This window comes from Phyllobates terribilis, unplaced genomic scaffold (genome assembly GCF_046119375.1).
Source record: "Phyllobates terribilis strain yellow unplaced genomic scaffold, ASM4611937v1 Scaffold_4__5_contigs__length_816908805, whole genome shotgun sequence".
In the NCBI taxonomy this organism is placed as follows: Eukaryota; Metazoa; Chordata; class Amphibia; order Anura; family Dendrobatidae; genus Phyllobates; species Phyllobates terribilis.
The window spans coordinates 10968393-10994500 of NW_027362764.1; the positions used below are offsets into that span (position 1 = coordinate 10968393).

The 26108-nt window shown below is 51.4% G+C and overlaps 1 protein-coding gene across 8 annotated transcripts in view; it reads right to left on the minus strand.

The window, feature by feature from the left end:
* The window catches only part of LOC141264809 (uncharacterized), a 277922-nt gene that overhangs the window by 195297 nt on the left and 56517 nt on the right, over window positions 1–26108 (minus strand). For 7 of the 8 annotated variants that reach the window (XM_073677150.1, XM_073677143.1, XM_073677145.1 and 4 more), the window contains exons 8-12: window positions 16578–16655; window positions 14777–14852; window positions 12760–12938; window positions 11132–11374; window positions 9086–9184 (exon numbers count right to left, since the gene is read on the minus strand). In XM_073677150.1, coding sequence (XP_073533251.1) covers window positions 9086–9184; window positions 11132–11374; window positions 12760–12938; window positions 14777–14852; window positions 16578–16655 — 675 coding nt within the window. The remainder of the gene's footprint in view (window positions 1–9085; window positions 9185–11131; window positions 11375–12759; window positions 12939–14776; window positions 14853–16577; window positions 16656–26108) is intronic. The other variant, XM_073677148.1, reaches the window with a different exon arrangement.

Below are 26108 nucleotides of genomic sequence, written 5' to 3' on the forward strand. Positions count from 1 at the left end.
TCCAAAGAGACACTGTGGTTCTCCCATAAAGCCTCCATCAGAGGTTTCCAAAGAGACACTGTGGGTCATCCATAAAGCCTCCATCAGAGGTTTCCAAAGACACACTGTGGTTCTCCCATAAAGCCTCCATCAGAGGTTTCCAAAGAGACACTGTGGTTCTCCCATAAAGCCTCCATCAGAGGTTTCCAATGAGACATTGTGATTCTCCCATAAAGCCTCCATCAGAGGTTTCCAAAGAGACACTGTGGTTCTCCCATAAAGCCTCCATCAGAGGTTTCCAAAGAGACACTGTGGTTCTATCATTAAGCCTCCATCAGAGGTTTCCAAAGAGACACTGCGGTTCACCCATGAAGCCTCCATCAGAGGTTTCCAAAGAGACACTGTGGTTCTCCCATAAAGCCTCCATCAGAGGTTTCCAAAGAGACACTGCGGTTCACCCATAAAGCCTCCATCAGAGGTTTCCAAAGAGACACTGCGGTTCTCCCATAAAGCCTCCATCAGAGGTTTCCAAAGAGACACTGCGGTTCTCCCATAAAGCCTCCATCAGAGGTTTCCAAAGAGACACTGTGGTTCTCCCATAAAGCCTCCATCAGAGGTTTCCAAAGAGACACTGTGGGTCATCCATAAAGCCTCCATCAGAGGTTTCCAAAGAGACACTGTGGTTCACCCATAAAGCCTCCATCAGAGGTTTCCAAAGAGACACTGTGGTTCTATCATAAAGCCTCCATCAGAGGTTTCCAAAGAGACACTGCGGTTCACCCATGAAGCCTCCATCAGAGGTTTCCAAAGAGACACTGTGGTTCTCCCATAAAGCCTCCATCAGAGGTTTCCAAAGAGACACTGCGGTTCTCCCATAAAGCCTCCATCAGAGGTTTCCAAAGAGACACTGCGGTTCTCCCATAAAGCCTCCATCAGAGGTTTCCAAAGAGACACTGTGGTTCTCCCATAAAGCCTCCATCAGAGGTTTCCAAAGAGACACTGTGGGTCATCCATAAAGCCTCCATCAGAGGTTTCCAAAGAGACACTGTGGTTCTCCCATAAAGCCTCCATCAGAGGTTTACAAAGAGACACTGCGGTACACCCATAAAGCCTCCATCAGAGGTTTCCAAAGAGACACTGCGGTTCACCCATAAAGCCTCCATCAGAGGTTTCCAAAGAGACACTGTGGTTCTCCCATAAAGCCTCCATCAGAGGTTTCCAAAGAGACACTGCGGTTCACCCATAAAGCCTTCATCAGAGGTTTCCAAAGAGACACTGTGGTTCACCCATGAAGCCTCCATCAGAGGTTTCCAAAGAGACACTGTGGTTCTCCCATAAAGCCTCCATCAGAGGTTTCCAAAGAGACACTGTGGTTCTCCCATAAAGCCTCCATCAGAGGTTTCCAAAGAGACACTGCGGTTCACCCATAAAGCCTTCATCAGAGGTTTCCAAAGAGACACTGCGGTTCACCCATGAAGCCTCCATCAGAGGTTTCCAAAGAGACACTGTGGTTCTCCCATAAAGCCTCCATCAGAGGTTTCCAAAGAGACACTGTGGGTCATCCATAAAGCCTCCATCAGAGGTTTCCAAAGAGACACTGTGGTTCTCCCATAAAGCCTCCATCAGAGTTTTCCAAAGAGACACTGCGGTTCACCCATAAAGCCTCCATCAGTGGTTTCCAAAGAGACACTGTGGTTCTCCCATAAAGCCTCCATCAGAGGTTTCCAAAGAGACACTGCGGTTCACCCATAAAGCCTCCATCAGAGTTTTCCAAAGAGACACTGCGGTTCACCCATAAAGCCTCCATCAGAGGATTCCAAAGAGACACTGTGGTTCTCCCATAAAGCCTCCATCAGAGGTTTTCAAAGAGACACTGCGGTTCACCCATAAAGCCTCCATCAGAGGTTTCCAAAGAGACACTGTGGGTCATCCATAAAGCCTCCATCAGAGGTTTCCAAAGAGACACTGTGGTTCTCCCATAAAGCCTCCATCAGAGGTTTCCAAAGAGACACTGTGGTTCTCCCATGAAGCCTCCATCAGAGGTTTCCAAAGAGACACTGCGGTTCACCCATAAAGCCTCCATCAGAGGTTTCCAAAGAGACACTGCGGTTCACCCATAAAGCCTCCATCAGAGGTTTCCAAAGAGACACTGTGGTTCTCCCATAAAGCCTCCATCAGAGGTTTCCAAAGAGACAGTGCGGTTCACCCATAAAGCCTCCATCAGAGGTTTCCAAGGAGACACTGCGGTTCACCCATGAAGCCTCCATAAGAGTTTTCTAAAGAGACACTGCGGTTCTCCCATAAAGCCTCCATCAGAGGTTTCCAAAGAGACACTGTGGTTCTCCCATAAAGCCTCCATCAGAGGTTTCCAAAGAGACACTGTGGTTCACCCATAAAGCCTCCATCAGAGGTTTCCAAAGAGACACTGCGGTTCACCCATGAAGCCTCCATAAGAGTTTTCTAAAGAGAAACTGCGGTTCACCCATAAAGCCTCCATCAGAGGTTTCCAAAGAGACACTGTGGTTCTCCCATAAAGCCTCCATCAGAGGTTTCCAAAGAGACACTGCGGTTCACCCATAAAGCCTCCATCAGAAGTTTCCAAAGAGACACTGCGGTTCACCCATAAAGCCTCCATCACAGGTTTCCAAAGAGACACTGTGGTTCTCCCATAAAGCCTCCATCAGAGGTTTCCAAAGAGACACTGTGGTTCTCCCATAAAGCCTCCATCAGAGGTTTCCAAAGAGACACTGTGGGTCATCCATAAAGCCTCCATCAGAGGTTTCCAAAGAGACACTGTGGTTCTCCCATAAAGCCTCCATCAGAGGTTTCCAAAGAGACACTGTGGTTCTCCCATAAAGCCTCCATCAGAGGTTTCCAAAGAGACAGTGCGGTTCACCCATAAAGCCTCCATTAGAGGTTTCCAAAGAGACACTGCGGTTCACCCATAAAGCCTCCATCAGAGGTTTCCAAAGAGACACTGTGGTTCTCCCATAAAGCCTCCATCAGAGGTTTCCAAAGAGACACTGCGGTTCACCCATAAAGCCTCCATCAGAGGTTTCCAAAGAGACACTGCGGTTCACCCATAAAGCCTCCATCAGAGGTTTCCAAAGAGACACTGTGGTTCTCCCATAAAGCCTCCATCAGAGGTTTCCAAAGAGACACTGTGGTTCTCCCATAAAGCCTCCATCAGAGGTTTCCAAAGAGACACTGTGGGTCATCCATAAAGCCTCCATCAGAGGTTTCCAAAGACACACTGTGGTTCTCCCATAAAGCCTCCATCAGAGGTTTCCAAAGAGACACTGTGGTTCTCCCATAAAGCCTCCATCAGTGGTTTCCAATGAGACATTGTGATTCTCCCATAAAGCCTCCATCAGAGGTTTCCAAAGAGACACTGTGGTTCTCCCATAAAGCCTCCATCAGAGGTTTCCAAAGAGACACTGCGGTTCACCCATAAAGCCTCCATCAGAGGTTTCCAAAGAGACACTGCGGTTCACCCATAAAGCCTCCATCAGAGGTTTCCAAAGAGACACTGTGGTTCTATCATAAAGCCTCCATCAGAGGTTTCCAAAGAGACACTGCAGTTCACCCATGAAGCCTCCATCAGAGGTTTCCAAAGAGACACTGTGGTTCTCCCATAAAGCCTCCATCAGAGGTTTCCAAAGAGACACTGCGGTTCACCCATAAAGCCTCCATCAGAGGTTTCCAAAGAGACACTGCGGTTCTCCCATAAAGCCTCCATCAGAGGTTTCCAAAGAGACACTGCGGTTCTCCCATAAAGCCTCCATCAGAGGTTTCCAAAGAGACACTGTGGTTCTCCCATAAAGCCTCCATCAGAGGTTTCCAAAGAGACACTGTGGGTCATCCATAAAGCCTCCATCAGAGGTTTCCAAAGAGACACTGTGGTTCTCCCATAAAGCCTCCATCAGAGGTTTACAAAGAGACACTGCGGTACACCCATAAAGCCTCCATCAGAGGTTTCCAAAGAGACACTGCGGTTCACCCATAAAGCCTCCATCAGAGGTTTCCAAAGAGACACTGTGGTTCTCCCATAAAGCCTCCATCAGAGGTTTCCAAAGAGACACTGTGGTTCTCCCATAAAGCCTCCATCAGAGGTTTCCAAAGAGACACTGTGGGTCATCCATAAAGCCTCCATCAGAGGTTTCCAAAGAGACACTGTGGTTCTCCCATAAAGCCTCCATCAGAGGTTTCCAAAGAGACACTGTGGTTCTCCCATAAAGCCTCCATCAGAGGTTTCCAAAGAGACAGTGCGGTTCACCCATAAAGCCTCCATTAGAGGTTTCCAAAGAGACACTGCGGTTCACCCATAAAGCCTCCATCAGAGGTTTCCAAAGAGACACTGTGGTTCTCCCATAAAGCCTCCATCAGAGGTTTCCAAAGAGACACTGCGGTTCACCCATAAAGCCTCCATCAGAGGTTTCCAAAGAGACACTGCGGTTCACCCATAAAGCCTCCATCAGAGGTTTCCAAAGAGACACTGTGGTTCTCCCATAAAGCCTCCATCAGAGGTTTCCAAAGAGACACTGTGGTTCTCCCATAAAGCCTCCATCAGAGGTTTCCAAAGAGACACTGTGGGTCATCCATAAAGCCTCCATCAGAGGTTTCCAAAGACACACTGTGGTTCTCCCATAAAGCCTCCATCAGAGGTTTCCAAAGAGACACTGTGGTTCTCCCATAAAGCCTCCATCAGTGGTTTCCAATGAGACATTGTGATTCTCCCATAAAGCCTCCATCAGAGGTTTCCAAAGAGACACTGTGGTTCTCCCATAAAGCCTCCATCAGAGGTTTCCAAAGAGACACTGCGGTTCACCCATAAAGCCTCCATCAGAGGTTTCCAAAGAGACACTGCGGTTCACCCATAAAGCCTCCATCAGAGGTTTCCAAAGAGACACTGTGGTTCTATCATAAAGCCTCCATCAGAGGTTTCCAAAGAGACACTGCAGTTCACCCATGAAGCCTCCATCAGAGGTTTCCAAAGAGACACTGTGGTTCTCCCATAAAGCCTCCATCAGAGGTTTCCAAAGAGACACTGCGGTTCACCCATAAAGCCTCCATCAGAGGTTTCCAAAGAGACACTGCGGTTCTCCCATAAAGCCTCCATCAGAGGTTTCCAAAGAGACACTGCGGTTCTCCCATAAAGCCTCCATCAGAGGTTTCCAAAGAGACACTGTGGTTCTCCCATAAAGCCTCCATCAGAGGTTTCCAAAGAGACACTGTGGGTCATCCATAAAGCCTCCATCAGAGGTTTCCAAAGAGACACTGTGGTTCTCCCATAAAGCCTCCATCAGAGGTTTACAAAGAGACACTGCGGTACACCCATAAAGCCTCCATCAGAGGTTTCCAAAGAGACACTGCGGTTCACCCATAAAGCCTCCATCAGAGGTTTCCAAAGAGACACTGTGGTTCTCCCATAAAGCCTCCATCAGAGGTTTCCAAAGAGACACTGCGGTTCACCCATAAAGCCTTCATCAGAGGTTTTCAAAGAGACACTTTGGTTCACCCATGAAGCCTCCATCAGAGGTTTCCAAAGAGACACTGTGGTTCTCCCATAAAGCCTCCATCAGAGGTTTCCAAAGAGACACTGTGGTTCTCCCATAAAGCCTCCATCAGAGGTTTCCAAAGAGACACTGCGGTTCACCCATAAAGCCTTCATCAGAGGTTTCCAAAGAGACACTGCGGTTCACCCATGAAGCCTCCATCAGAGGTTTCCAAAGAGACACTGTGGTTCTCCCATAAAGCCTCCATCAGAGGTTTCCAAAGAGACACTGTGGGTCATCCATAAAGCCTCCATCAGAGGTTTCCAAAGAGACACTGTGGTTCTCCCATAAAGCCTCCATCAGAGTTTTTCAAAGAGACACTGCGGTTCACCCATAAAGCCTCCATCAGTGGTTTCCAAAGAGACACTGTGGTTCTCCCATAAAGCCTCCATCAGAGGTTTCCAAAGAGACACTGCGGTTCACCCATAAAGCCTCCATCAGACTTTTCCAAAGAGACACTGCGGTTCACCCATAAAGCCTCCATCAGAGGATTCCAAAGAGACACTGTGGTTCTCTCATAAAGCCTCCATCAGAGGTTTCCAAAGAGACACTGCGGTTCACCCATAAAGCCTCCATCAGAGGTTTCCAAAGAGACACTGTGGGTCATCCATAAAGCCTCCATCAGAGGTTTCCAAAGAGACACTGTGGTTCTCCCATAAAGCCTCCATCAGAGGTTTCCAAAGAGACACTGTGGTTCTCCCATGAAGCCTCCATCAGAGGTTTCCAAAGAGACACTGCGGTTCACCCATAAAGCCTCCATCAGAGGTTTCCAAAGAGACACTGCGGTTCACCCATAAAGCCTCCATCAGAGGTTTCCAAAGAGACACTGTGGTTCTCCCATAAAGCCTCCATCAGAGGTTTCCAAAGAGACACTGCGGTTCACCCATAAAGCCTCCATCAGAGGTTTCCAAAGAGACACTGCGGTTCACCCATGAAGCCTCCATAAGAGTTTTCTAAAGAGACACTGCGGTTCTCCCATAAAGCCTCCATCAGAGGTTTCCAAAGATACACTGTGGTTCTCCCATAAAGCCTCCATCAGAGGTTTCCAAAGAGACACTGTGGTTCACCCATAAAGCCTCCATCAGAGGTTTCCAAAGAGACACTGCAGTTCACCCATAAAGCCTCCATCAGAGGTTTCCAAAGAGACACTGCGGTTCACCCATAAAGCCTCCATCAGAGGTTTCCAAAGAGAAACCGTGGTTCTCCCATAAAGCCTCCATCAGAGGTTTCCAAAGAGAAACCGTGGTTCTCCCATGAAGCCTCCATCAGAAGTTTCCAAAGAGACACTGTGGTTCTCCCATGAAGCCTCCATCAGAGGTTCTTGTATTCAACAAGCTTCTCAGATGAAAAAAAAGGGATGGCAAAAATTCAGGAACTTAAACAAATTACCTTGTTAGAAAACGATAATAAAATTTCCCATTTACAAACAACCTAAAAAAATAATGCGAAACTAAGCAAGAAAAAGATGTCTTTCTGTAAAATAATAAAAAAGAAGAAGTATAAAACAAGGTGAAACTACCACCACCACCGCTGCAGAATATTACAGCCCTATGAGTTATGCACTGACCCAACACACCTCTGCAGCCAAATGTCTTTACTAAGTTGTCACAGAGTAGAAGTGCGGCGATGACCGCTGAAGCCTGGAACGCCGTAAACCTCCGAAGAATCTGAAGAATAACGTTCTACGTTCTACAGCTGTTCTGGAGCTGATCAATAACGATCACGTGGCAGACTAGGACAGCGCGAGAACATTCATTCATCTGCTCCCCTCCTCCGACGCCCGCACGGCTCCTCACCTCCGAGACCCGCACGGCTCCTCACCTCCGACGCCCGCACGGCTCCTCATCTCCGACGTCAGCACGGCTCCTCACCTCCGAGACCCGCACGGCTCCTCACCTCCGACGCCCGCACGGCTCCTCACCTCCGACGTCAGCACGGCTCCTCACCTCCGAGACCCGCACGGCTCGGAGCACGGCTCCTCACCTCCGAGACCCGCACGGCTCCTCACCTCCGACGCCCGCACGGCTCCTCACCTCCGACGCCCGCACGGCTCCTCACCTCCGACGCCCGCACGGCTCCTCACCTCCGACGCCCGCACGGCTCCTCACCTCCGACGTCCGCACGGCTCCACACCTCCGACGTCAGCACGGCTCCTCACCTCCGAGACCCGCACGGCTCCTCACCTCCGACGCCCGCACGGCTCCTCACCTCCGAGACCCGCACGGCTCCTCACCTCCGACGCCCGCACGGCTCCTCTCCTCTGACGCCCGCACGGCTCCTCACCTCCGACGCCCGCACAGCTCCTCACCTCCGACGCCCGCACGGCTCCTCACCTCCGAGACCCGCACGGCTCCTCACCTCCGACGCGGAGAAGGTGAGCAATGGGCTCTAGGAGAAGTTTTGTCTAGATTTGGACTCAATTTTCTATACACGGCCATTGTCTCACATACAGACTGTGACCCCAAGCTCAGTGAGTGCAGCAAGTCCTTCTAAAAGTGCGGAACTTGTGGTGTAGACAGATCACGATCCCAGACAGAGGCGGTGACACGGCACGGCCGCTCGCTCCCTGCCGGCTCCTGCTCCCTAGATGCTTCCGCTCCCTGCTGGCTCCCGCTCTCCGTCGGCTCCCGTTCTCTAACGGCTCCCGCTCCCTGCCAGCACTCGTTCTCTGTCAGCTCCCACTCCCTAGAGGCTCTCGCTCCCTGCCAGCTCCCGCTCTCTAGAGGCTCCCGCTCTCTAGAGGCTCCCGCTCTCTAGAGGCTCCCGCTCCCTAGAGGCTCTCGCTCCCCGACGGCTCCAGCTCCCTGGCATCTCCTGCTCCCTGCCGGCCACCTCTCCCTGCCGACTACTGCTCCCTGACGGCTTCCGCTCCCTGTCGTTTCCCGACACTGACGGCTCCCACTCCCTGATGGCTCCCGCTCCCTGCCAGCTCGAGCTCTCTAGAGGCTCTCGCTCCCAGCCATCTCCCGCTCCCTGCCGGCTCCCGCTCTCTAGAGGCTCCCGCTCCCTAGAGGCTCTCGCTCCCTGACGGCTCCAGCTCCCTGCTGGCCACCTCTCCCTGAAGACTACCACTCCCTGATGGCTTCCGCTCCCTGTCGGCTCCCACTCCCTGATGGCTCCCACTCTTTAGAGGCTCCCGCTCGCTGCCGGCTCCCACTCCCTGCCGACTCCCGCTCTCTAGAGGCTCCCGCTCCCTGCCGGCCACCTCTCCCTGCCGACTACCGCTCCCTGAAGCTCCCGCTCCATGTCGGCTCCCGCTCCCCGACAGCTCCCGCTCCCCAACGGCTCCCGCTTCCCAACGGCTCCCGCCCTCCCTCCACGTGCAGTAGGTCTGCGGAGTCCTCATCATTACAGGAAGCCATCAGCAATGTGTTACCCACTACGATCCCTACTGATGCTTTTTTCTGTATTCCTGGCCATGTGAATGGACATCCCATAATAACCTCTAACTCATGGCAACATTAAGTCTGGGATGTCAATGATGCACATGGTGGAGACAAACGTGTGCTGCCGAATGGTTGTGAAGCCATGTGTAATGACAGTGCGCTCACCTCGTAGGTGCAGCAGGCAGCTCTCCGTCAGGTTACAGCAGCCGCTGAGGTTCAGGTTCTGTATCTTCTGCAGATGCTTCAGCTCAGAGAGGCCGTGATCTGTGGGGAAACATGGAGACGTCAGCGGCCATCACCTAATGATGGAAGGAGTAGGGATCAGTGAGGAAGGAGGGGTCATCCCCTAATGATGGGAGGAGTAGGGATGAGTGAGGAAGGAGGGGTCATCCCCTAATGATGGGAGGAGTAGGGATCAGTGAGGAAGGAGGGGTCGTCCCCTAATGATGGGAGGAGTAGGGATGAGTGAGGAAGGAGGGGTCATCCCCTAATGATGGGAGGAGTAGGGATCAGTGAGGAAGGAGGGGTCGTCCCCTAATGATGGGAGGAGTAGGGATGAGTGAGGAAGGAGGGGTCATCCCCTAATGATGGGAGGAGTAGGGATCAGTGAGGAAGGAGGAGTAATGTCCTAATGATGGGAGGAGTAGGGATCAGTGAGGAAGGAGGGGTCATCCCCTAATGATGGGAGGAGTAGGGATCAGTGAGGAAGGAGGAGTAATGTCCTAATGATGGGAGGAGTAGGGATCAGTGAGGAAGGAGGGGTCATCCCCTAATGATGGGAGGAGTAGGGATCAATGAGGAAGGAGGGGTCATCCCCTAATGATTGGAGGAGTAGGGATCAGTGAGGAAGGAGGAGTTGTGTCCTAATGATGGGAGGAGTAGGGATCAGTGAGGAAGGAAGGGTCGTCCCCTAATGATGGGAGGAGTAGGGATCAGTGAGGAAGGAGGAGTCGTGTCCTAATGATGGGAGGAGTAGGGTTCAGTGAGGAAGGAGCGACTGTCCCCTAATGATGGGAGGAGTAGGGATCAGTGAGGAAGGAGGGGTCGTCCCCTAATGATGGGAGGAGTAGGGATCAGTGAGGAAGAAGGGGTCATCCCCTAATGATGGGAGGAGTAGGGATCAGTGAGGAAGAAGGGGTCATCCCCTAATGATGGGAAGAGTAGGGATCAGTGAGGAAGGAGAGGTCGTCCCCTAATAATGGGAGGAGTAGGGATGAGTGAGGAAGAAGGGGTCGTCCCCTAATGATGGGAGGAGTAGGGATCAATGAGGAAGGAGGGGTCGTCCCCTAATGATGGGAGGAGTAGGGATCAATGAAGAAGGAGGGGTCGTCCCCTAATGATGGGAGGAGTAGAGATCAGTGAGGAAGGAGGGGTCGTCCCCTAATGATGGGAGGAGTAGGGATCAGTGAGGAAGGAGGAGTCGTGTCATAATAATGGGAGGAGTAGGGATCAGTGAGGAAGGAGGGGTCGTTCCCTAATGATTGGAGGAGTAGGGATCAGTGAGGAAGGAGGGGTCGTCCCCTAATGATGGGAGGAGTAGGGATCAGTGAGGAAGGAGGGGTCGTCCCCTAATGATGGGAGGAGTAGGGATCAGTGAGGAAGGAGGAGTCGTGTCATAATAATGGGAGGAGTAGGGATCAGTGAGGAAGGAGGGGTCGTCCCCTAATGATGGGAGGAGTAGGATTCAATGAGGAAGGAGGGGTCGTCCCCTAATGATGGGAGGAGTAGGGATCAGTGAGGAAGGAGGAGTCGTGTCATAATAATGGGAGGAGTAGGGATCAGTGAGGAAGGAGGGGTCGTCCCCTAATGATGGGAGGAGTAGGGATCAATGAGGAAGGAGGGGTCGTCCCCTAATGATGGGAGGAGTAGGGATCAGTGAGGAAGGAGGGGTCGTCCCCTAATGATGGGAGGAGTAGGGATCAGTGAGGAAGGAGCGGCCGTCCCCTAATGATGGGAGGAGTAGAGATCAGTGAGGAAGGAGGGGTCGTCCCCTAATGATGGGAGGAGTAGGGATCAGTGAGGAAGGAGAAGTCGTGTCATAATAATGGGAGGAGTAAGGATCAGTGAGGAAGGAGGGGTCGTCCCCTAATGATGGGAGGAGTAGGGATCAATGAGGAAGGATGGGTCGTCCCCTAATGATGGGAGGAGTAGGGATCAGTGAGGTAGGAGCGGCCGTCCCCTAATGATGGTAGGAGTAGGGATCCACTGTACCTGTGATGAGGCTGGAGGAGCTGAGGCTCAGGCGGCGGAGGCCCGGGAATACTCGCAGCTGGCGGACCAGGTCGTTGGTGCAGTACGGGTAGCAGCTCAGTGAGATCACGCGCACGGCGCAGCCGGAGAAAAGCTCCAGGGTCTTAGCAAACAGAATCCGCTCCTTAATCATGTGATCGATGATCATCTCCACCAGATCCGGGGTGAGACCGGAGAGAGAGCCGGGGTACTGCAAGTGGGGGTCTGCGGAGAGAAGTGGGGTCACAGCACAGGACATGTGCGGCACACACACCGTCATCTCCGCACACACACCGTCATCTCCGCACACAGCCTATACACCACCACGCCCTAGAATACACACAGTCACACCCCGACACACCCCAGCACACACCCCGAAACACCCCAGCACGCAGCACACACCCCGACACACCCCAGCACGCAGCACACACCCCGACACACTCCAGCACGCAGCACACACCCCGACACACTCCAGCACGCAGCACACACCCCGACACACCCCAGCACGCAGCACACACCCCGACACACCCCAGCACGCAGCACACACCCCGACACACTCCAGCACGCAGCACACACCCCGACACACCCCAGCACGCAGCACACACCCCGACACACTCCAGCACGCAGCACACACCCCGACACACCCCAGCACGCAGCACACACCCCGACACACCCCCGCACGCAGCACACACCCCGACACACTCCAGCACGCAGCACACACCCCGACACACTCCAGCACGCAGCACACACCCCGACACACTCCAGCACGCAGCACACACCCCGACACACTCCAGCACGCAGCACACACCCCGACACACTCCAGCACGCAGCACACACCCCGACACACCCCAGCACGCAGCACACACCCCGACACACCCCAGCACACACCCCGACACACCCCAGCACGCAGCACACACCCCGACACACTCCAGCACGCAGCACACACCTCGACACACCCCAGCACGCAGCACACACCCCGACACACCCCCGCACGCAGCACACACCCCGACACACCCCAGCACACAGCACACACCCCGACACACCCCAGCACGCAGCACAAACCCCGACACACCCCAGCACGCAGCACACACCCCGACACACCACAGCACGCAGCACACACCCCGACACACCCCAGAACGCAGCACACACCCCGACACACCCCAGCACACAGCACACACCCCGACACACCCCAGCACGCAGCACACACCCCAGCACACAGCACACACCCCGACACACCACAGCACGCAGCACACACCCCAGCACGCAGCACAAACCCCGACACACCCCAGCACACACCCCGACACACCACAGCACGCAGCACACACCCCGACACACCCCAGAACGCAGCACACACCCCGACACACCCCAGCACACAGCACACACCCCAACACGCAGCACACACTGATATATGATCTGGCACATGACACATATAATGGTGTCGGGGGGTCTGTGTTTCCCAGCACACGTTACACTGGAGGCTCCGGTCCATAGAGGGTGAGATGATACGTAACCACCCTGCGATTCTCCGGCCCCGGACCAGTGTCAGTCTGAACTGGGGTCACTGGCGGTGCGGAGACCTATGGCCAGGGGGGACACCAAACAGTACTTGCCGGTGATGATGGGCATCGCCCGCCGGAGCGTCAGGCTTCTCAGCGTGGGGGCAGCCGAAGTCCTGCGGATTCTGGGCGGCTCCGGCCTCTCCGCGCTCTCCTGCCGCATCTCAGCGGCCGCCCGCGCCATGACATGTGGGGGATGAGGAGAAGAGTCACCGTCAGGCTGCGGCGCCGACCTAAAAATACAGGGGATCCTGGGTATCTGTGCACTGCCAGACAACTGGTGAACCGCCAGACAACTGATGAACTGCCAGACAACTGGTGAACCGCCAGACAACTGGAGAACCGCCAGACAACCGGTGAACCGCCAGACAACTGATGAACCGCCAGACAACTGGAGAACAGCCAGACAACTGGTGAACCCCAGACAACTGGTGAACCGCCAGACAACTGGTGAACCGCTAGACAACTGATGAACCGCCAGACAACTGGTGAACCGCCAGACAACTGGAGAACCGCCAGACAACTGGTGAACCGCCAGACAACTGGTGAACCCCAGACAACTGGTGAACCGCCAGACAACTGGTGAACCGCCAGACAACTGGTGAACCGCCAGACAACCGGTGAACCGCCAGACAACTGGAGAACCGCCAGACAACCGGTGAACCGCCAGACAACCGGTGAACCGCCAGACAACTGGAGAACCGCCAGACAACTGGTGAACCCCAGACAACTGGTGAACCGCCAGACAACTGGAGAACCACCAGACAACTGGTGAACCGCCAGACAACTGGAGAACCGCCAGACAACTGGTGAACCGCCAGACAACTGGAGAACCGCCAGACAACTGGTGAACCGCCAGACAACTGGTGAACCGCCAGACAACTGGAGAACCGCCAGACAACTGGTGAACCGCCAGACAACCGGTGAACCGCCAGACAACTGGAGAACCACCAGACAACTGGTGAACCGCCAGACAACCGGAGAACCGCCAGACAACTGGAGAACCGCCAGACAACTGGTGAACCGCCAGACAACTGGTGAGCCGCCAGACAAGAGGTGAACTGCCAGCCAACTGGAGAACCGCCAGACAAGAGGTGAACCCCAGACAACTGGAGAACCGCCAGACAACTGGTGAACTGCCAGACAACTGGTGAACTGCCAGACAAGAGGTGAACCCCAGACAACTGGTGAACCGCCAGACAAGAGGTGAACCGCCAGACAAGAGGTGAACTGCCAGACAAGAGGTGAACCCCAGACAACTGGAGAACTGCCAGACAACTGGTGAACTGCCAGACAACTGGAGAACCGCCAGACAAGAGGTGAACTGCCAGACAACTGGTGAACCGCCAGACAAGAGGTGAACTGCCAGACAACTGGTGAACCGCCAGACAACTGGTGAACTGCCAGACAACTGGAGAACCGCCAGACAACTGGTGAACTGCCAGACAACCGATGAACCGCCAGACAACCGGTGAACCGCCAGACAACTGGTGAGCCGCCAGACAAGAGGTGAACCCCAGACAACTGGTGAACCGCCAGACAAGAGGTGAACCGCCAGACAAGAGGTGAACTGCCAGACAAGAGGTGAACCCCAGACAACTGGAGAACCGCCAGACAACTGGTGAACTGCCAGACAGCTGGAGAACCGCCAGACAAGAGGTGAACTGCCAGACAACTGGTGAACCGCCAGACAAGAGGTGAACTGCCAGACAACTGGTGAACCGCCAGACAACTGGTGAACTGCCAGACAACTGGAGAACCGCCAGACAACTGGTGAACTGCCAGACAACCGGTGAACCGCCAGACAACCGGTGAACCGCCAGACAACTGGAGAACCGCCAGACAACCGGTGAACCGCCACACACGAGAAGAGGCGCCTCGGCCCTGGCCAAAAAGTCACAGTTCTCCCCAGACGAAGACAAGTCTGGCTGTTTGTCCCGCCATACCACGCACTGCCCGCCATACCGCGCACCTCCCGCCATATCGCGCGCCGCCCGCCATATCGCGCACCGCCGGCCATAAAGCGCACCACCCTGCCATACCGCGCACCGCCCCAGGACGTCACGCTCACCGAAGTCGGACACCGCTCTCTGGCCACTGGTGGGATCCGGCGCTCACACGATGATCGGGGGAAGCAGCATGGACTCCTGCAGCCAGAGAAGAGATAGAAGGTGAGAGGCTTCTGGGGCGGAACCTCCCAACATCACAACCCTCATCCTCCTCCGTCACTACCCACCTCTCTCCATCGTTAGACAGTATCCCCATCATCCTCACTACTACCCCAGCAATCTGTACCATTCTCTGCTCACCGCAAACTCTGTTGACAAAAGTCCCTGAAACAAGAGCTGCCTCTACCAGCGCACAGCCTCCGCCTCTACCTGCGCACAGCCTCCGCCTCTACCTGCAGACGCTGCCTCCGCCTCTACCAGCGCACAGCCTCCGCCTCTACCTGCGCACAGCCTCCGCCTCTACCTGCAGACGCTGCCTCCGCCTCTACCTGCGCACAGCCTCCGCCTCTACCTGCAGACGCTGCGCTGCCTCCGCCTCTACCTGCAGACGCTGCCTCCGCCTCAACCTGCAGACGCTGCCTCCGCCGCTACCTGCAGACGCTGCCTCCGCCTCTACCTGCAGACACTGCCTCCGCCTCTACCTGCAGACGCTGCCTCCGCCTCTACCTGCAGACGCTGCCTCCGCCTCTACCTGCGCACAGCCTCCGCCTCTACCTGCAGACGCTGCCTCCGCCGCCACCTGCAGACGCTGCCTCCGCCTCTACCTGCAGACGCTGCCTCCGCCTCTACCTGCAGACGCTGCCTCCGCCTCTACCTGCGCACAGCCTCCGCCTCTACCTGCAGACGCTGCCTCCGCCTCTACCTGCGCACAGCCTCCACCTCTACCTGCAGACGCTGCGCTGCCTCCGCCTCTACCTGCAGACGCTGCCTCCGCCTCTACCTGCAGACGCTGCCTCCGCCGCTACCTGCAGACGCTGCCTCCGCCTCTACCTGCAGACGCTGCCTCCGCCTCTACCTGCAGACGCTGCCTCTGCCTCTACCTGCAGACGCTGCCTCCGCCTCTACCTGCGCACAGCCTCCGCCTCTACCTGCAGACGCTGCCTCCGCCTCTACCTGCAGACGCTGCCTCCGCCGCTACCTGCAGACGCTGCCTCCGCCGCTACCTGCAGACGCTGCCTCCGCCTCTACCTGCAGATGCTGCCTCCGCCTCTACCTGCAGACGCTGCCTCCGCCTCTACCAGCAGACGCTGCCTCCGCCTCTACCTGCAGACGCTGCCTCCGCCTCTACCAGCAGACGCTGCCTCCGCCTCTACCTGCAGACGCTGCCTCCGCCTCTACCAGCAGACGCTGCCTCCGCCTCTACCTGCAGACGCTGCCTCCGCCTCTAACTGCAGACGCTGCCTCCGCCGCTACCTGCAGACGCTGCCTCCGCCTCTACCCGAGCACAGCCTCCGCCTCTACAGGTAGACGCTGTCTCCACCTCTACCTGCGCACAACCTCCGCCTCTGCACGCTGCCTCCGCCTCTACCTGCACACAGCCTCCGCCTCTACCTGCAGACGCTGCCTCTGCCTCTACCTGCGCGCGGCCTCCGCCTCTACCTGTAGACGCTGCCTCCACCTCTACCTGCGCACGCTGACTCCGCATCTACCTGTGCACAGCCTCCGCCTCTACCCGCACGCTGGCCTCTGCCTCTACCCGCACGCTGTCCTCCGCCTCTACCCGCACGCTGGCCTCAGCCTCTACCCGCAAGCTGGCCTCCGCCTCTCCCATGTGTAGACTGTAAGCTCCTGCGGCCGTCTCATCCTCTCATGTGTTTAGAGCTGACACTTATAATATCCCCCCACCCTGGAAATGTAACGCACCCTCCGGTCCCGCATCACCTGCCGCTTCCTCCTCCTCAGCTCCATTCTCCTCCTGATGAGCCAAGCGGTGTCCGCGCCCTGAAGATGATGAAGGTAGTAGTCACCAGGGAGAAAGACATTGCATATAACAGTGTCCACATGATATACAGCCCACGCTGTACCTTATATACGCTCCACCCCGTACTTTATATATGTTCCCCCATGTAATATAAGCTCCCCCATACCTTATATACGCTCCCCATACATTATATACGCTCCACCCCGTACCTTATATACGCTCCCCATACATTATATACGCTCCACCTCGTACCTTATATACGCTCCCCCATACATTATATACGCTCCCCCATACCTTATATACGCTTCCCATACATTTTATACGCTCCACCTCGTACCTTATATACACTCCCCATACATTATATACGCTCCATCCCGTACCTTATATACGCTCCCCCATACATTATATACGCTCCATCCCGTACCTTATATACACTCCCCATACATTATATACGCTCCATCCCGTACCTTATATACACTCCCCATACATTATATACGCTCCATCCCGTACCTTATATACGCTCCCCCATACATTATATGCGCTCCATCCCGTACCTTATATACGCTCCCCATACATTATATACGCTCCACCCTGTACCTTATATACGCTCCCCATACATTATATACGCTCCACCCTGTACCTTATATACGCTCCCCCATACATTATATACGCTCCATCCCGTACCTTATATACGCTCCCTATACATTATATACACTCCACCCCATACCTTATATACGCACCCCCATACATTATATACGCTCCATCCCGTACCTTATATACGCTCCCTATACATTATATACACTCCACCCCATACCTTATATACGCACCCACATACATTATATACACTCCATCCCGTACCTTATATACACTCCCCATACATTATATACGCTCCATCCCGTACCTTATATACGCTCCCCATACATTATATACGCTCCACCCTGTACCTTATATACGCTCCCCATACATTTTATACGCTCCACCCCGTACCTTATATACACTCCCCATACATTATATACGCTCCACCTCGTACCTTATATACACTCCCCATACATTATATACGCTCCATCCCGTACCTTATATACACTCCCCATACATTATATATGCTCCACCCCATACCTTATATACACTCCCCATACATTATATACGCTCCACCCCGTACCTTATATACGCTCCCCCATACATTATATACGCTCCACCCAGTAGCTTATATACGCTCCCCATACATTATATACGCTCCACCCAGTAGCTTATATACGCTCCCCATACATTATATACGCTCCACCCCGTACCTTATATACGTTCCCCCATGTAATATAAGCTCCCCCATACATTATATATGCTCCACCCCGTACCTTATATACGCTCCCCCATACATTATATACGCTCCACCCCGTACCTTATATACGCTCCCCCATACATTATATACGCTCCACCCAGTAGCTTATATACGCTCCCCATACATTATATACGCTCCACCCCGTACCTTATATACGTTCCCCCATGTAATATAAGCTCCCCCATACATTATATACGCTCCACCCTGTACCTTATATACGCTCCTCATACATTATATACGCTCCAACCCGTACCTTATATACGCTCCCCATACATTATACATGCTCCACCCCGTACCTTATATACGCTCCCCATACATTATATATGCTCCACCCCGTACCTTATATACGCTCCCCATACATTATATACACTCCCCATACATTATATACGCTCCACCCCGTACCTTATATACGCTCCCCATACATTATATACACTCCCCATACATTATATACGCTCCACCCCGTACCTTATATACGCTCCACATACATTATATACGCTCCACCCAGTACCTTATATACGCTCCCCATACATTATATACGCTCCACCCTGTACCTTATATACACTCCCCATACATTATATACGCTCCACCCTGTACATTATATCCACTCCCCATACATTATATACGCTCCACCCTGTACATTATATACACTCCCCATACATTATATACGCTCCACCCAGTACCTTATATACGCTCCCCATACATTATATACGCTCCACCCTGTACCTTATATACGCTCCCCATACATTATATACGCTCCACCCTGTACATTATATACACTCCCCATACATTATATACGCTCCACCCCGTACCTTATATACGCTCCCCATACATTATATACGCTCCACCCCGTACCTTATAGACGCTCCCCCATACATTATATACGCTCCACCCCGTACCTTATATACGCTCCCCCATACATTATATATGCTCCCCCATACATAATATACGCTCCACCCCGTACCTTATATACGCTCCCCATACATTATATACGCTCCACCCCGTACCTTATATACGCTCCCCCATACATTATATACGCTCCACCCCGTAACTTATATACGCTCCCCATACATTATATATGCTCCACCCCATACATTATATACGTTCCCCCATACATTATATACGCTCCCCCATACATTATATACGCTCCACGCCGTACCTTATATACGCTCCCCATACATTATATACGTTCCCACATACATTATATAAGCTCCCCCATACATTATATATGCTCCACCCTGTAACTTATATACGCTCCACATACATTATATACGCTCCACCCCGTACCTTATATACGCTCCCCATACATTATATACACTCCCCCATACATTATACAAGCTCCCCCATACATTATATAAGCTCCACCCTGTACTTTATATATGCTCCCCCATCATTATATATATGCTCCACCCCATACCTTATATACGCTCCCCATACATTATATACGCTCCACCCCGCACCTTATATACACTCCCCATACATTATATACGCTCCACCCTGTATCTTATATAAGCTCCCCCATACATTATATACGCTCCACCCCGTACCTTATATACGCTCCCCATACATTATATACGCTCCACCCTGTACCTTATATACGCACACCCATACATTATATACGCTCCACCCAGTACCTTATATACTCCCCACCCTGTACCTTATATACGCTCCCCCATACATTATATACGCTCCCCCATACACTATATACGCTCCACCCGGTACCTTATATACGCTCCACTCCGTACCTTACATACGCTCCCCCATACATTATATACGCTCCACCCAGTACCTTATATACGCTCCCCATACATTATATACACTCCACCCGGTACCTTATATACGCTCCCCATACATTATATACACTCCACCCCGTACCTTATATACGCTCCCCATACATTATATACGCTCCACCCAGTACCTTATATACGCTCCCCATACATTATATACACTCCACCCCGTACCTTATATACGCTCCCCATACATTATATACGCTCCACCCCGTACCTTATATAAGCACCCCCATACATTATATACGCTCCACCCTGTACCTTATATACGCTCCCCCATACATTATATACGCTCCACCCTGTACCTTATATACGCTCCCCCATACATTATATACGCTCCACCCCGTACCTTATATACGCTCCCCATACATTATATACGCTCCACCCCGTACCTTATATACGCTCCCCCATACATTATATAAGCTCCACCCTGTACCTTATATACGCTCCCCCATACCTTATATACGCTCCACCCCGTACCTTATATAAGCTCCCCCATACATTATATACGCTCCACCCCGTACCTTATATACGCTCCCTATACATTATATACGCTCCACCCTGTACCTTATATACGCTCCCCATACATTATATATGCTCCACCCCGTACCTTATATACGCTCCCCATACATTATATACGCTCCACCCTGTACCTTATATACGCTCCCCATACATTATATACGCTCCACCCTGTACCTTATATACGCTCCCCATACATTATATACGCTCCACCCCGTACCTTATATACGCTTTCCATACATTATATATGCTCCACCCCGTACCTTATATATGCTCCCCATACATTATATACGCTCCACCGCGTACCTTATATACGCTCCCCCATACATTATATACACTCCACCCCGTACCTTATATACGCTCCCCCATACATTATATACGCTCCACCCCGTACCTTATATACGCACCCCCATACATTATACACGCTCCACCCCGTACCTTATATACGCTCCCCATACATTATATACGCTCCACCCCGTACCTTATATACGCTCCCTATACATTATATACGCTACATCTCGTACCTTATATACGCTCCCCATACATTATATACGCTCCACCCCATACATTATACACGCTCCACCCCGTACCTTATATACGCTCCCCATACATTATATACGCTCCATCTCGTACCTTATATACGCTCCCCATACACTATATACGCTCCCCCATACATTATATACACTCCACCCTGTACCTTATATACGCTTCCCATACATTATATATGCTCCACCCAGTACCTTATATACGCTCCCCCATACATTATATACGCTCCCCCATACATTATATACGCTCCACCCTGTACCTTATATACGCACCCCCATACATTATATAAGCTCCACCCAGTACCTTATATACGCTCCCCCATACATTATATACGCTCCACCCTGTACCTTATATACGCTCCCCCATACATTATATACGCTCCACCCTGTACCTTATATACGCTCCCCCATACATTATATACGCTCCACCCTGTACCTTATATACGCTCCCCATACATTATATATGCTCCACCCAGTACCTTATAGACGCTCCCCCATACATTATATACGCTCCACCCAGTACCTTATATACGCTCCCCATACATTATATACGCTCCCCCATACATTATATACGCTCCACCCAGTAACTAATATACGCTCCCCCATACATTATATACGCTCCACCCAGTAACTAATATACGCTCCCCCATACATTATATAAGCTCCACCCAGTACCTTATATACGCTCCCCATACATTATATACGCTCCCCCATACATTATATACGCTCCACCCAGTAACTAATATACGCTCCCCCATACATTATATACGCTCCACCCAGTAACTAATATACGCTCCCCCATACATTATATACGCTCCACCCAGTACCTTATATACGCTTCCCCATACATTATATACGCTCCACCCCGTACTTTATATACGCTCCCCATACATTATATACGCTCCACCCTGTACCTTATATATGCTCCCCATACATTATATACGCTCCACCCTGTACCTTATATATGCTCCCCATACATTATATACGCTCCACCCTGTACCTTATATACGCTCCCCATACATTATATATGCTCCACCCCGTACCTTATATATGCTCCCCATACATTATATACGCTCCACCCCGTACCTTATATACGCTCCCCCCCGTACGTTATATACGCTCCCCCATACATTATATACGCTCCACCCCGTACCTTATATACGCTCCCCATACATTATATACACTCCACCCTGTACCTTATATACGCTTCCCATACATTATATACTCTCCACCCCGTACCTTATATACGCTCCCCATACATTATATACACTCCACCCCGTACCTTATATACGCTCCCCCATACATTATATACGCTTCCCATACATTATATACTCTCCACCCCGTACCTTATATATGCTCCCCATACATTATATACGCTCCACCCCGTACCTTATATATGCTCCCCATACATTATATACGCTCCACCCAGTACCTTATATATGCTCCCCCATACACTATATACGCTCCACCCAGTACCTTATATACGCTCCACCCGTACCTTATATACGCACCCCCATACATTATATACTCTCCACCCCGTACCTTATATACGCTCCCCTATACATTATATACACTCCACCCCGCACCTTATATACGCACCCCCATACATTATATACGCTCCGTCAAGTACCTTATATACACTCCCCATACATTATATATGCTCCACCCCGTACATTATATACGCTCCCCCATACATTATATACGCTCCACCCCGTACATTATATACGCTCCCCCATACATTATATATGCTCCACCCCTTACCTTATATACGCTCCCCCATACATTATATACGTTCCACCCTGTACCTTATATACGCTCCCCATACATTATACATGCTCCACCCCATACCTTATATACGCTCTCCATACATTATATACGCTCCACCCCGTACCTTATATACGCTCCCCCATACATTATATACGCTCCACCCCGTACCTTATATACGCTCCCCATACATTATACATGCTCCACCCCGTACCTTATATACGCTCCCTATACATTCTATACGCTCCACCATACATTATATACGCTCCACCCCGTACCTTATATACGCTCCCCATACATTATATATGCTCCACCCCATACATTATATACGCTCCCCCATACATTATATACGCTCCACCCTGTACCTTATGAACGCTCCCCCATACATTATATACGCTCCCCATACATTATATATGCTCCACCCCATACCTTATATACGCTCCACCATACATTATATACGCTCCACCCTGTACCTTATATACGCTCCCCCATGCATTATATACGCTCCACCCAGTACCTTATATACGCTCCCCCATACATTATATACGCTCCACCCCGTACCTTATATACGCACCCCCATACATTATATACGCTCCACCCTGTACCTTATGAACGCTCCCCCATACATTATATACGCTCCCCATACATTATATATGCTCCACCCCATACCTTATATACGCTCCACCATACATTATATACGCTCCACCCTGTACCTTATATACGCTCCCCCATACATTATATACGCTCCACCCTGTACCTTATATACGCTCCCCCATACATTATATACGCTCCACCCTGTACCTTATATACTCACCCCCATACATTATATACGCTCCACCCTGTACCTTATATATGCTCCCCCATACATTATATACGCTCCACCCTGTACCTTATATACGCTCCACCCTGTACCTTATATACGCTCCACCCTGTACCTTATATACGCTCCCCATACATTATATACGCTCCACCTCGTACCTTATATATGCTCTCCCATACAATATATACGCTCCACCCAGTACCTTATATACGCTCCCCCATACATTATATACGCTCCACCCTGTACCTTATATACGCTCCCCCATACATTATATACGCTCCACCCTGTACCTTATATACGCTCCACCCTGTACCTTATATACGCTCCCCCATACATTATATACGCTCCACCCTGTACCTTATATACGCTCCACCCTGTACCTTATATACGCTCCCCATACATTATATACGCTCCACCTCGTACCTTATATATGCTCTCCCATACAATATATACGCTCCACCCAGTACCTTATATACGCTCCCCCATACATTATATACGCTCCACCCCGTGCCTTATATACGCTCCCCAATACATTATATACGCTCCACCCGCGCCTTATATACGCTCCCCATACATTATATACACTCCACCCTGTACCTTATATAGGCTCCCCCATACATTATATACACTCCACCCCGTACCTTATATACGCTCCCCCGTACCTTATATACGCTCCCCATACATTATATACACTCCACCCTATATCTTATATACGCTCCCCAATACATTATATACGCTCCACCCCGTACCTTATATATGCTCCACCCAGTACCTTATATACGCACCCCCATACATTATATACGCTCCAACCTGTACCTTATATACGCACCCCCATACATTATATACGCTCCACCCTGTACCTTATAAACGCTCCCCCATACATTATATACGCTCCACCCTGTACCTTATATATGCTCCCCCATACATTATATACGCTCCACCCTGTACCTTAAATACGCTCCCCATACATTATATACGCTCCACCCTGTACCTTATATACGCTCCTCATACATTATATACGCTACACCTCGTACCTTATATACGCTCCCCATGCATTATATACGCTCCACCCCGTACCTTATATACGCTCCCCCATACATTATATACACTCCAAGCCGTGCCTTATATACGCTCCCCCATATATTATATACGCTCCACCCGCGCCTTATATACGCTCCCCATACATTATATACACTCCACCCTGTACCTTATATACGCACCCCCATACATTATATACGCTCCACGCTGTACCTTATAAACGCTCCCCCATACATTATATACGCTGCACCCCGTACCTTATATACGCTCCCCATACATTATATACGCTCCACCCCGTACCTTATATACGCTCCCCCATACATTATATACACTCCACCCCGTACCTTATATACGCTCCCCCATACATTATATACACTCCACCCCGTACCTTATATACGCTCCCCATACATTATATACGCTCCACCCAGTACCTTATATACGCTCCCCATACATTATATACACTCCACCCCGTACCTTATATACGCTCCCCATACATTATATACGCTCCACCCCGTACCTTATATAAGCACCCCCATACATTATATACGCTCCACCCTGTACCTTATATACGCTCCCCCATACATTATATACGCTCCACCCTGTACCTTATATACGCTCCCCCATACATTATATACGCTCCACCCCGTACCTTATATACGCTCCCCATACATTATATACGCTCCACCCCGTACCTTATATACGCTCCCCCATACATTATATAAGCTCCACCCTGTACCTTATATACGCTCCCCCATACCTTATATACGCTCCACCCCGTACCTTATATAAGCTCCCCCATACATTATATACGCTCCACCCCGTACCTTATATACGCTCCCTATACATTATATACGCTCCACCCTGTACCTTATATACGCTCCCCATACATTATATATGCTCCACCCCGTACCTTATATACGCTCCCCATACATTATATACGCTCCACCCTGTACCTTATATACGCTCCCCATACATTATATACGCTCCACCCTGTACCTTATATACGCTCCCCATACATTATATACGCTCCACCCCGTACCTTATATACGCTTTCCATACATTATATATGCTCCACCCCGTACCTTATATATGCTCCCCATACATTATATACGCTCCACCGCGTACCTTATATACGCTCCCCCATACATTATATACACTCCACCCCGTACCTTATATACGCTCCCCCATACATTATATACGCTCCACCCCGTACCTTATATACGCACCCCCATACATTATACACGCTCCACCCCGTACCTTATATACGCTCCCCATACATTATATACGCTCCACCCCGTACCTTATATACGCTCCCTATACATTATATACGCTACATCTCGTACCTTATATACGCTCCCCATACATTATATACGCTCCACCCCATACATTATACACGCTCCACCCCGTACCTTATATACGCTCCCCATACATTATATACGCTCCATCTCGTACCTTATATACGCTCCCCATACACTATATACGCTCCCCCATACATTATATACACTCCACCCTGTACCTTATATACGCTTCCCATACATTATATATGCTCCACCCAGTACCTTATATACGCTCCCCCATACATTATATACGCTCCCCCATACATTATATACGCTCCACCCTGTACCTTATATACGCACCCCCATACATTATATAAGCTCCACCCAGTA